Source organism: Aethalodelphis obliquidens, unplaced genomic scaffold, assembly GCF_003676395.1.
Source record: "Aethalodelphis obliquidens isolate GAN/ISIS:26980383/991018 unplaced genomic scaffold, ASM367639v1 scaffold72, whole genome shotgun sequence".
NCBI classification, from domain to species: domain Eukaryota; kingdom Metazoa; phylum Chordata; class Mammalia; order Artiodactyla; family Delphinidae; genus Aethalodelphis; species Aethalodelphis obliquidens.
The window spans coordinates 1,685,610-1,698,879 of NW_020838016.1; the positions used below are offsets into that span (position 1 = coordinate 1,685,610).

General features: G+C 54.8%; 1 protein-coding gene across 1 annotated transcript in view; it reads right to left on the bottom strand.

Moving 5' to 3' along the window:
* The window catches only part of RAB6B (RAB6B, member RAS oncogene family), a 56,538-nt gene that overhangs the window by 22,897 nt on the left and 20,371 nt on the right, over positions 1-13,270 (bottom strand). The window contains exon 2 of the mRNA XM_027091640.1: positions 7,343-7,401. Coding sequence (XP_026947441.1) covers positions 7,343-7,401 — 59 coding nt within the window. The remainder of the gene's footprint in view (positions 1-7,342; positions 7,402-13,270) is intronic.

A 13,270-nucleotide genomic window follows, 5' to 3' on the forward strand; every position in this document is an offset into this window, starting at 1 on the left:
CTGCCCCTGTCTCTCCAGGTGCCGGGTGGTTACCTGGACACCACCTGGGGATACGTAGCATCTTGGATTCTATGGGGAAAGGCCCCTCCTCTTGGCCCTCCACCTGCTCTCTACAGTCTGACCCAGAAAACTCAGTAGCTCTTGGGACTTCAGGAATCCAGATCCTTCCAGCGTCTCCTGGGCCCACCCACATAACAGCCATTTTCAAACATCTTCACTTGACTGTTCCACTATCACTTCCCACTCAACTTTTCATTTTGCTTTGTGTTGACGGCACCGATATTCTTCTGGGGTGTCTGGACAGAAACCCAGGGCCCACTCCTCTCCCTCTTCTGCACCCCACAGGCCTACTCTGTCCACTCGCCCTTCCCACTGTCCTGTGTGTCTAGGCCCAGGCTTGGCCCAGGCTCCTCACTCACATCCCACGCAGCCCTGCATGACTGCTCAGTGACGTTCCTCCCTCCCATGCTCCGCCCTTCCACTCACAGAGCTGCATCCAAGTCTGTGGGCCCTGCTGCAACTGCCGTCCCTGCCCTGGCTGGGACCCACAGGCCTGTCTCCTGCAAACTCTGGGGTCTTTGATCCCATCGGTGCCCACCGTAGGAACCACAATAGCTCTCTCCATTCCCTGCCCCGTAAGCCCAAGCCCCGCTGAGTTCCTAGGGCCTCCACAGCCATATCAACTAGGCCCACTTACCCACTGGGACAGCAGGCACAGACCCTGGAACCCACAGTACTTTTAGAGGCCCAGAAAAATGTGTTTTGTTTTGTTTTGTTTTGTTTGCGGTACGCGGGCCTCTCACTGTTGTGGCCTCTCCCATTGCGGAGCACAGGCTCCAGACGCGCAGGCTCAGCGGCCACGGCTCACGGGCCCAGCCGCTCCGTGGCACGTGGGATCCTCCCGGACCGGGGCACGCACCCGTGTCCCCTGCATCGGCAGGCTGACCCCCAACCACTGCGCCACCAGGGAAGCCCTGTGTTTTTTTTTTTAACTTTTTAACTTTTAATTTCTTTTAAAATCAAAAGAAAAAATGAATATAATAATAATGACATATAATAATGAATCCAGCCTGTATTGTCTTCATCTTTAGAACAATACAGTTATAAAATATAATTTACATACATTATATATATTTGTGTGCATATATATATATATATAGCTTTTTAATGAAGGAAGGAGCAAAGTGCCCTGGAAGGCAAAAGTGCCTAAGGCCGTGAAAGTCAAAAGGCAGCTCAGCCAGTAGCCCATCCACAGGCCCGCTAGGACCCTCCACTCCAAAAGGGCACAGCCCGCCCCGGCACCGCCCCCCACGCATGCGCAGCACTGGATCATTGCACCTGGGGCCCCCACCAAGGCTTCTCCTTCAGCATACTAATCCTCCCTCCCACACAGTGGCATCAGATCCTCCCTGCCCCTTCCCACTCAGCTCCCACCCTCTCCTCCAGGAAGTCTTCCACACCCACTAGAACAGCCACTGATCCCTGCCTTGTCTGAAGCTCCACGCCCCCAAGGACCACAACACTCTTGATGAGCTTCACGCATTAATGTAGGATGAGAGAATGGGAGGATGAGCAGGGAAGTACCTGGACAGCAGTGTTGGTTACGACGTGAGCCTCAGCCCCATGTCAGCACTCCAGCCGCAGAGCATGCTCCCCAGGGAGGGGTAGGGCGGCCACGTGAGGCCCACCCCCTCACCTCTACCCGCCCACCGCCCAGGATCTGTCCTTGCAGAGCTGCAGCCTGGCCACCCCACCACCGGACCTTGCCCTCAGAGCTGGGTGCCCAGCACAGTACGATGTGCACACACACCCTGGCAGATGGGACGGATGCTGCGCCGTGCACCCCGTAGGCCAAGGGCCAGCTGCCTTGCCCGGTGCCCTTGCAGCACGCCATGTGGCTCCTCTGAACCTCCTGCCTCTTGCGGACCAAGTGCTCCATGCCGTGGCCACAAAAGCCATCTCCCCTGGACCCTGCGTGCCGACCCATCCACTCGTCTGACTGGCTGCACCTCCTCTTCAAGGTGGAGCCCCGGGCACCTCCCCACCTATCAGAGGGACCCCTGGCTCCTGGTCTCTCTTGGCTGCTGTGGGCTCTGTGTGGGCTCACTCATCTCCTCACAGTGACCCCCTGACAGAAAGGTGCTCAGTGCCATCAGCAACCTACCGCCAAGTCCCCAGGCCTTTCCTTTTCCCTGGCCCCGGCAGGGGAGGGGATCAGAGAGCAGCGCCCTTGAGTGTGAGGCTGGGTGTCCAAGGAGGACATTCTGGCTTGACCCATCCCCAGGTCCTTCTTCCTCACTGTGGCCCACTTCAGGCCCACCAGTGAAGGCGATGTGGAGACACTTTAGGTGTGGGGCTTGGCTGCCCAAGCCTGGCAGCCTCCAGACCACCTTCCTGAGTCTGGTTGGACAAGCATTAGCAGAACTCGCTGCCCCAGAAAGAGAGACTTCAAAGCCCCACGCGGACGACCCCTCACATACCATGGTCATCACAAACGCCCCCTCCCTGAGCACCTGGGATGTGCTGCTGTGAGACCCAGCGGGAGCTCAGCTCCACTGAAAGGCCACCCGTGCTGCAGGGGTGAATTGTCGGGGCGGGGCAGGTGCTGGTTTGGGGGCTGCTGAGCAGCCAGATGGGCAGCTCCATGGCGTCAATGACCAGGCCCCAGTGAACGTATTTACTTTATTAAATCAACTTACAAATGTTACATAAAGAAACATCTGATCATTCTGAAAAGCCCTGTAAGAACAAAAAGACTTGCTGCCAGATAGGCTCCTGGGGAAATGGCTTCCCCAGGTCAGATGCTGGGCCAGTAGCACGTGAAGCGCCAGAGGGGCCTGGAGCCTGGAGGGGTCCCCAGTAGGATCAGACTGGGAGGTGCTGGGACACTGTGTAGTGGGTTGAAGAGTGTCCTCTTCCCAAATTCTGTCCATCTGGAATCTCAGAATGTGACCTTATTTGGAAAGAGGGTCTTTGTGAATGTAATTAGTTAAGGGTTTCAGGATGAAAAATCATCCACGATTTAGGGTGGGCCCTAAATCCAATGACTGGAAGTGGCAGGAAGGATTCTCTCCCAGGCCTTTGGAGAGAGCGTGGCTCTGCTGATTCCAGACTTCTAACCTCTGGAATTGTGAGAGAATAAACTTCTGTTGTTTTCAGCCACTTGGTTTGTGGCAATTTGCTATAGCAGTCCCAGGAAACTAATACACAGCTAGCAGGGAGAGAGGAAAGCCCCCAGATCACTGAGGGGCTAACAGCAACTCAGGCAGTCCCTCGGCCTGTGAGGGCACAGTGGACACAGCCATGCTGTCCCCTTCCCAGAGGCACCGTGGGACCCAGGGAGTGCTCCAGTGCAGTCCTCCAGAGACACTCCCAGGAGCACCTAGGTAAGCCCCCGCGGACCGGGACCCACTGGCTGCTTTCCTAACTTGTGCTGGGTGGGAGGTCTAGGGACAGGCCGGGGGCTCCAGCCTTGGTTATCAGTTCATCTCAGTCACCTCTGAGATTTAAAAATGCTAATGCCTGACCCAGCCTGTGCATCTCGTCATCCCCCCAGTAGGTAATGCTAACGTGCAGCCAAGATGGGGGACCCCTGAGAAACCCCAGGAAGAGGGCTGCTCCCAGATTCCCCCCTCTCACCCACAGCCACCACCTGGGGGGCTGAAACCTCCCATTCTGGTTCTAGTGCAGGTTTCAAACAGGTGGACCAAGGGCCAGGCCCACAGGTGGGTTTCACTGGCCACTGGGAGGGGAAAGGGAGTCTGGCCCACAGAGAGGGCCACATCTCATCATGGCGCAGGTACCAGGGGTTTCTTCGTAGTACATTTTGAAAGACATTTTTTAGTTGGGATTTTATATAAGAGCATTGTTGCAGACGTGAATCTCACCAGGCTGTAAGTCTTGACTTTTTGCTTCTTTAAGTGAGTGGATTTAGATGGGGTGACAGGTGGGTGGTGAGAGGCTGGGGAATGCACATGTCAAGAGGAGAACAAGGTACACGTGTGTGCAGGGGAAATGCCAGGCAGGAGGCGGCAGGAGACCCGCTCCCAAGGCCACAGGTCAACAAGGCAGCATCTCCCCTGGGCCTGCCAGGCGGACAGGACCCCGGAAAGGTCTGGCGGGGAACCGCGCTCTGCGTGCCCAGGTCCTCATGCCAGCTCCTTGGGGCCTCGGGCATGTTCAGCCCCAGACAGAGGGAGGACTCGCTGCCACTCAGGATGAGGTTGAACCCTCTCTACCCTCCATGCCTGGCTCAGGGCAGGGCCAGATTCTGTGGCCAGGTCATTTTCTCCCACTTCTCTGCAAACAGTAAGCACTTGACAAACATCCGTTGTCAGAATAAGTGAATAGGGGAGGGGGTGGGAGACAGAGCCAGAGACACACATAAGGATGGGAGGGGTGGAGCGGTGGAGCTGCCCTGGGAACTTTCTGGGCACCTCAGCCAATCAAGGCGGGGACAGGGGCGCTTTGCTGGGCTGTACTGGTTGGTACACAGGGTATTTGTGGGCAGTGCTGGGGAGTGGTCAGCGTAGGGGGGCACAACTGGGAACATCCCCCGGGGCCCTCGGGCATCTTGTCTACTTCCCAAGTGCCTCTGCCACCATGTTAAGAAAAAGTAACATTTCCCCCTCTCCATCTCCAGAGAATTCATGAAAATGGGCCTGTGTGCGCACACAACTGGAGCCCCAGCCTCCCAGCCTAACTACCATCTTAGAGGGTATTGGGAGAGAAATTCTACCTGCAGCCAAAAAAAAAGTCAGAAAAGCCTACAGTGGGGAGGGACTTGGGCTTTCTTCACTTTTTGCCAGGACACTGGACATCGACACTGGGCCACTGTGGCCGCTCAGTCAGATGGAGTCTAAAAACCAAGGCAGACAGGGCCTCTTGAAGCCACTGTGGTGGATTCTGACACCAGCTGACACAGCTGTGGGCAGGCCCTGCTCTGGACCCATGAACGCAGAGGTGGATCCGAGGGGTCCTGGCCTCAGCCAAGCTGAGAGCCCATCCGGCAGCCAGAGCAGTAGGAGTTCCTGTAGGGCTGGGAGGGCAAAGGAGCCCCGAGGACAGTGTGCTAGGGAAGATGGAGCCGTGGAGGGGTGCAGAGCATGAGGAGGGTCCTGACCACAGACAAACATGTGCTCTGAGCCTTGATGAGTCAGTCAGAGGAATTTTCCACAGCAGAGGAGAGAAGAGGGAAGGGCATTCCAGCAGAGGTGACACCATGAGCCAAGGCATGGAAGTGGGACAATGTCACTGAGTGGGGAGCAGCAAGCAGGGAGGCCCGCTGGACCACGGGATATGGGACAAGCAGTGGGCCATAGGAGGTGACACTGGAGACTCAAACGACATGGGGAGGAGTTGAGGCTTTGATCCACACCAGTGAAGACCACTGCAAAGGCTCTGAGGCCATCTCTACCGCCCACCACTGCCAAGAACACCAGCCAGCCAAGGGCATCACTTATTATCAATGGGACATCAACAAGAAGTATTATAAGTAACTTAATATTTGAAAAATCAAATAATCAAAACAATATCTGTGAGATCATTCACTGACACACACACACATGCACATGAATACACACACAAATATGCAAATACCAAGTCAGACTTAAGAATTGAAGTTAGAGCTGTGATTCGGACGCAAAGCGACGCAGTAGGAAGCCCCTTACAGGGAGGAGAGGGCTCTGCAAGCTGCCGTGGTACAGAGCCTGGCCTGTACCAAGCAAGACAAAGTGTGGCTGAGATAATCATCCCAGAGCAGATGTCCAAGGCTGTGTACGGCACTCGGGGCCCCATGTCCTTACCCTTCAGTCAATTCTTACCAAGTCCACTAGTTATCTGGTATTTCAGATGACAGCAGAGGAAAAGTAGGGATTTAGAGGGAGACAGAGAAAGGAGCTGTGTGTGAGGCAAAGATGCTGACTGGTCCAGAGTGAGACAGACAGACTAAAGAGTAGACACAGAACCGTAATCTGCAGTGGGCTGTGCTCTGCATGCTCTGTAGGTCCTGGGATGTGGGAGAGAGACCTCTTAGCACAGCAGTCCCCAGTGTGTTCTATAAATATTCATCCTTTGAGGACTCGATGACAAAAGGATTCCATGACCAAATATATCTGGGAGATCCTGCACACTACATCTCCCTTTCAGCAAATCAAAACCATACACTGATGTAGTAAAAGGCCCTGAGAAGTCCTGCAGTAGAAAAGTAGATTTACTTTCGTTCACCAGTGTTCCCTAAGCCCCAAACCCTTCTCCCTGCCTTTTTTCCCTCAAATAACACCTACTAACATCCCTTGGAACTACTATCTCACAGAACCCACTGGCTTAGAAAACTGAATTATTATTTGTGTCTGTCTTAAGGAAGAAAACAATATATTTTTTCTTAAAAATAATTGAAATGATTAAGTTTGGTGCTTTGTGATAACAGCTTTAGCTGCAGGGGAAATTCACTTCATTTGCTCATCAGTGGTGACAGGAAAGTGAAATGTTACTGACCTTCAAGAACTCAGCCTTAGGCTACATGGAGCCACCTCTGGTTGATTCCAGACCACCCTTGAGAGCCAGGAGCACACAGGTCACTCTATCCAGCCTCCTGCCCATGTAGAGCAGTGCAGGCCCATCACACCAGCCTCTCCAGGGAAGGAAGTGTCCCAGCAACCGTGTGTGTGTGTGTGTGTGTGTGTGTGCGCGCGCGTGTGTGCGTGGGCGTGTGTGCACGCGTGTGTGTGTGTGGGCGTGTGTGTGGCTGTGTGTGTGGGCGTGTGGGTGTGGGCGTGTGTGTGTGTGGGGGCGTGTGTGTGTGCGCGTGGGTGTGGGTGTATGCGTGTGTGGGTGTGTGCGTATGTATGTGTGGGTGTGGGGGGGGGCGTGTGTGCGTGTGTGTGTGTGTGTGTGCGTGTGTGTGTGTGTACGCACTCACGAAGGTCCAGCACACAGCCACGCTGGAGGAGCAAGTTCTCCTACTGCTCTTTCACGTCCCTCATTTTGCTTCTTGCCCATCCTCCTCCACATGGTGATGCCCCCAAGAAACCAAACACTGTCATGGTTTAGCCCTGCCATGGGGGGCAAGAGAACACAGACTGAAAGGTGTCCTTTCTCTACTGGAAACATTTCCCTTATTGAGGTTTGCATCTTCAGAAGGGCCCAGGGTCTTTACCGGGCTGGGACCAGTGTGCAGATGGGAAGCTCCTCCAAGGCAAGATGGATGCCCTAGGTCCCAGGAATGCCCCACTCTCATCCTAGCATCAGCAACCCTGGGAGGGAGGCTGGCATGGTGTCCAGGTGGCTGTCAAGGCTGCAAACACTGCGGGGCTTCGTGGGGGGCAGGGACCCAGGAACTCACCTGGTACGTGTTGTCGAAGCTGTCATACATGAACCGCGTGATCAGAGACGTCTTCCCGACTGTAAAACAACAAGAAGAGAGGGGTTTAGCCGTGATCCGAGCTAGGCTCCTCTAAACACATTTCATGTGACAAAAACAGATAATGAAACAAAAAAGCCCAGAGGAAAAGATGAGATGCAGAAACAGAAGTGGGAGGTGGGACCCCCAGAGAGGGACATTGAGGTGAGGCAGCCGAGTCTACACTGGGTGGGCTGCAGTGGCGTTCCTGCCAGGCACCAAGGAGGAGGCCTCCCCCTGCCCTGTGAACTCTTACCACCCAAATCCAAGTCTTCCTTGACCCATAAGAGCCCAACTGATGCAAGAGTCATACCTGAAGAATCAGAGCAAGTGTGTGCACTACAAGATGCTTCTGTCACATGGGTCCACGCTCACCTGGAAATACTGCCTTGCCCTTGGTCACAGGCTAGGATGGAGACATGCTCCTTTATTTCAGCCTGGGCACTGATGAGGAACGTGGCTTTCCAAGGAACCAGAGGGCAGGGGAAGTAAATGACTCCCCAGCGTCTCTCTTGGGCAGGACTATTTTTCATAACGTGTGCCTGACTGTCCAGCTCCTCGCAGGATGTTTAGCATCCCCGGACCTTGCTGGATAAATGCCTTCAGGATCCCCCGTCACCGTGACAAGCCTGAACTCCCCTGCACATTTGCAAATGCCCTCTAAGGGGCAGTAACACCTCCAACGGAGAACCACTGGTATGGCTAAAAGAACCAGGAAGTCTCTTGGGAATCCCATAAATGCTGCTAATTTCCCAAATTGCAGGGTTTGGCTTCTGACCTAACCCTGTGCAGGTCCCCTGAGGCCTGGCTGTGGCGGAAATGCCTGCTGCAGCATTTGTGAGCATCTGGGTGGGAAGGAAGGGCGATAGGAATATTTGTTAGGTCAGGCCCAGCAAGGAGTGCTACTCCGTCCCACCGAGTCTCTGCCATGGCCCTGGGAGGCTCAGAGGGGGACCGGACCAGCTGAGCTTGGCTCAGAGCTCTTTGTGCTCCGGGCTGCTGAAGACAGATAACTCTGGCAGGGAACGCAAGACAGCCAGCGCCCAAGAGCTCTCATTCCACCTCTCCCTGATTCTTGGACGGGATGTCCACAGGCTGGGCCTAGAAGGGTGGCTGGTCACTGCCTGGACGGAGCAGGGCAACCCAATGGGGTTCTTCTGGGAAAGGTCCTTTTCCAGTTCGGAAGCCTCAGTAGTGCACCAGGTGAGTGCAGTCCTCTCCCAACAGCCAGCACTTGTAAGGGAAGGGCAATTGTCTTCCACGGGGAGAAGACACACTGCTCGGTTCCAGGCCTCCCAGACCTCACCCTTCGCGTCTTTTCATTGGGCTGTTCCTGATTTGTATCTTTCATAGTAAAACTGTAATTGTAAGTAGAGTGCTTTCCTGAGTTCTGTGAGTTATTCTGGTGAATTATGGAACCTGAGGAGGGTCGTGGGCACCCCCAGATTTGCAGCCAGCTGGTCAGAAGTGCGACTGCTCCTGGGGACCCCACTTACAGCTTGCGTCTGAGGTGGGTGGCAATCTAGCTGGGGACTGTGCCCTTAAACCTGGGCAGCCTGACACCAGCTCAGAGTGGGTAGCGCCAGGACTGAATTGCAGTACACCCGCTGGTGTCAGAATAGCCTCGTTTCTCTTCTCAGTATCTCTGGGGTGAGCAGTAATACACCCAGGATCTCTTGTAAGTTTACCTGGAAACTGCCCTTTGAGCTTCTAATAAAAGTTAAATCTGTAAAGTACTTTCCAATTGCTTTAAATCTCCACTCAAACTCACACAAAGGTGAGAAGTCGGGGCTTCCCACACCTGGAGGATCAGCTCTGAGGCTCTGAGGCCACAGAAAGGCCTGGCTGGGAACTGCTGAGGGGGGACCGACCACAGAGTGAAAAGTGGAGCAACCCGAGCCAGCAGGAGGAGGACGAAATCAGGGAGCGCACGGCATCCTCCTTTTCCAAGAGACAATGGAAAGTTCCTTCCTCCTCGGGAAGAGAGGTACTGCAGGGCCCACTGGTAGCTCCCCTCTGTGGTGACACACAGCACCTCACACCTTCGCAAAAGGGACACGGTCCTCTTCTCCAGCGGGCTCTCCCCTGGGGCAGCTGAGCAGGCAGGGAGGAGAGACAGCGGAATCCCCAAAAGCCACTAAAGGAACAGGAGGTTCACGGAGGAGCTCAGAGATCAGAAAGCCCTGCAAGGCTTCTCTGCCAAGTTCCCCTTCTTGGGGCGCCAGCCACTACCAGTGGCTTCACAGTGGCTTGCAGGGCGACTGCTAGGTGGGAGGAGAAAATGCCAAAGGAACAAGTAGTGTCCCGGGACTGTGCAGGAGGAACTTTTAGGTGTGGGGTCCTGGCCAGTGCCAATATTTTCTGAGCTTTCTCACAGTCACCGTAACAGGCAACACCTGAACCCTGTATTTATAGAGCGCGTCAGGCACACCCCAAGGCTGTGCCAGGCACAGATTTACACGACAGCAGTAAACAGAGGAGACGGGACACCCGCCTACCTGAAGCTTGCAGGACTTCTGTGTTTGCAGCTATGCTGTACTAAGCCCTTAAGACCACCCTGGTTAGTCCCCAACCCTGAAGCAGGTACTCATGCACCCCCATTTTATACAAGGGGAAACGAGCTGACAGCTCCTTGCCTAGGGCCAGAGCCGAGCAGCGCCAGGATAAGGTGGTCGGACCAGGGACTGAGCTCCTATCCCTGACGCTCCTCAGCGTCTTTGGGTCATGCTGGGTTTCAGGATTCTGCTGGGTCATTATTGCCACCACTGTAGATGGATGTCACGGAGCTCCGGGAATAGCCTTGCCAAGTCAAGGCACCTTTTTCTTGGGATGGGCTGGAGGCAGGGCCTCTCCCTACTCAGGCAGTGCTTGACCCAACCTGCAAGGCCAGAAACTGGGAATTCAGGCACGGGTGGGGCAAACGGAGGGCTCAGCAAAGCAAGGATGGATGGGTTAGGACACCTGGGGCCCAGCACACCAACTGAGGCCTGGACTGAATGACAGCCTCGTTATCAAAAGGGGATGATTTCTTCCCACTCTTCTAGGTGGTTTTTCTCATTTCTCAGAGCAGAAGCCCTCCTCTTCCTTACCTCAGAGCTTCCCCAAGACCACCCATATTCTTTCCATGGCTGCCAGGACAACATGGCTCAGACCCTGTCTGAACCTGTCAGCTTGGCCTCCCTGCTTAGAGGCCTCTAACGGCTCACCCTCCCCGCGGCCTCAGTGTGCACCCTTTACTGCAGGCAGGTGTGCATCAGCACCACGGCTGGTGTGTCCTGCCCCGGCCCCAGCTTGAGCCAGGCCTCCACCCTGACCCATGGCCCCAGGGCTCCAGGGTGGGGCTCACCAGCCTGCAGGGGACCAACCAGCCCTCAGAGCAGAGCCCAGGCAACACTATGCAGCGCCAACAGCAGGAAAGGTGCCTCCATGCTTTGTCCCTAGGGCCCTGAGGCAGAGCTTTACAAAGGAGCCCCTCGCCCACTGCTGCCCTGGCATCACGTAAAGGAGCTGGCTGCGTAAATGGGCCGCCCCACGCACTTCCTGACCCCACACCCCACCCTCAACAACTGCCTTGGGTGGAAGGTGCTGGAACCTGGGTATGAAGAGCTGCACAGCCCACCTACCTGGCCACTCTCGTCTCACCGCAAAGAGCAGCGCGACAGCTGGAGCCGTCAGCTGACAGGGCACCACCACTGGGCCAGCCAAGGGGAGGTCCAAGAGGACAGCGCATTCAAGCAGCTCAGACAGGGCTGGGCAGGGGGAGGGGGGGGAGACCCTCCCCCTGAGGCCCCCTGCCCTCCTGAGGCCCCTTGCAGCCTGTGGGAGGGCCGTCCTCCCACACAGCCCTGTTCTCAAGGTCATACTGTCCCACTGCCCTTCTAACAACTGCTCTCCGACACCACTGCAGCAACGTGGAGCTGTTTCCCAGGGCAGAGATTCAGCTCTATTGGAAGGATTTTATTAAAAATAAGCAGGCAATCATTATTGAGCTTTTCTCTCTCTGCTCATGGCTCAGCAATATGCTTATCATCTTCTGGTGGTTTAATCCCACATGATTAAGCAGGGAGACATTTTCCCTCTTTCACCCAAATGAGGGTGAGAAAATGCATTCCTGAGCACTTATTAGGAGCCTCTAGAAAGAAGGAATGGAAACGCTAACTCTTACTGGGATTCTGCTCAGCGCCAGACAAGAAATTCTTAGGTTTCCTCATTAATCCTCATCATGATCCAGTGAGGTGGTTCGTATCCCCAAGGTCACATGGCTGGGAAGCAGTGGAGCTGACATATAAAACCAGATATGATGCCAAAGACCTCACCTCATGAATGACATTGCGCTGGTTTATGGGAAGGTCTGACCAGCAGCAAAGCGGAGATCACAAAGGGCGGGGGCCCAGGGGGCTGGGCATCAGGAAGGCTGCAAGGGCAGCTGTTGAACTGTGGGAAGCGGGGGTCAGAGGAGACCAGGTATTTCGGGCGGAGGGAACAGCGGGAGCAAATGCACACAGGCAGGAAGATAAAAAGCTTGTGCAAAGAGATGGGAGGCAACAAGGTCAAGGTCATTTCCCCTGTCCTTTGGCTCAGGGAAAATGGGGCCAGACCAGGTGTGTAAGGAGAGGGGTAAACGACAAGCACTGTTCAAGGAAGCTACGTGTGGCCACTGAGTTGATTTAAACCAAAATCCATCTATGGGGCCAGTTGTAGAGGAAGGGAAGGGACGGACCGATAGAGGCAAGCCCGGTGGGCCAGGGGCTAGATGGCCAGGCCATGTGGCCACACCAAGGAGCACGATTCTCTCCTAGGGGCGGCAGGAGCTCCCGAAGGGTCTTAAGCAGAGAGGTGGTGGGAAAGGTGTGGCAGCTCATAATGGCCACGATGGCTCACAAAATATGCCCCATACCACGTGCTCTTCTTACAATGTACCACAGACACTCTATCCAGAGGTAAATCTGTGGGCCCGTGACTGTGGCAGAAATGGCACCATGTGTGACTCGAGGCGAGGTTAGAAAAGGCAGCACACCTTTGGTCTGGAATGCTCCAGCTCCCTCACACTCTGAAAGCTAGCCCTTCAACCCAGCCGCCATGCTGTGAGGAAGCCCAAGGCAGCCTACACGTGGGAGAACCTCCACGGAGGCCTCCAGCCAGCAGCCAACAGCCAGAAGACCTGTGGGTGGGCGAGCCTTCAGATGACTCAAGTCCAGACTTGGAGCCATCAAAGTGGAACAGAGGCACCCTTTCCCCGCTAGGACCTGCCCAAATTATAGATTCCTGAGCAAAGTAAATATTTTCATCCTCTTGAGCCACTAAGTTTGGGGTGGTTTGTTATAGAGTATTAGGTAATCAGAGCAACAGTTCTGTGCTTTAGGAAGAAAATTTACCCTTCTAAGGGGGGAAGGGCCTACAGGGGCCAGATTGGAGGCAGGAATCCAGCGAGGGATGGCGGATCTCAGTTAAAGCAAAGGCAGTGGCGCTGGGGAGAAGTGGAGAGCAGAGGAGAGTGACAGGACCTAGTAACTGGTCAGACTCAGAGGAGAGCCCAGGACGCCTCCCTGACACCTGGCTTTGTGACTAGCACACGATGGGGCCATTCCTTAAGCCCAAGCGAACTGGACAAGAAGCAAACAGCAGGTCATCACTCTGGATTCAGGTCACCCATAAAAGCTTTCTTTAAAATTGTCAGACCAAAGCACAGATACCAGCACTACATTCCGAAAAAAATCATTACATAATGATGGGTAATAATCATGCAACCTCATGAGCTGAGGATCTAAGCTTATTTTCCATTATTGATGTCACCACGGAACAGTCCTTTCCTTACCCACATCTAAGCTTCGGGCCCAGAGGTCTTGCAAACCCGTGGGCTGTCCCGATGAG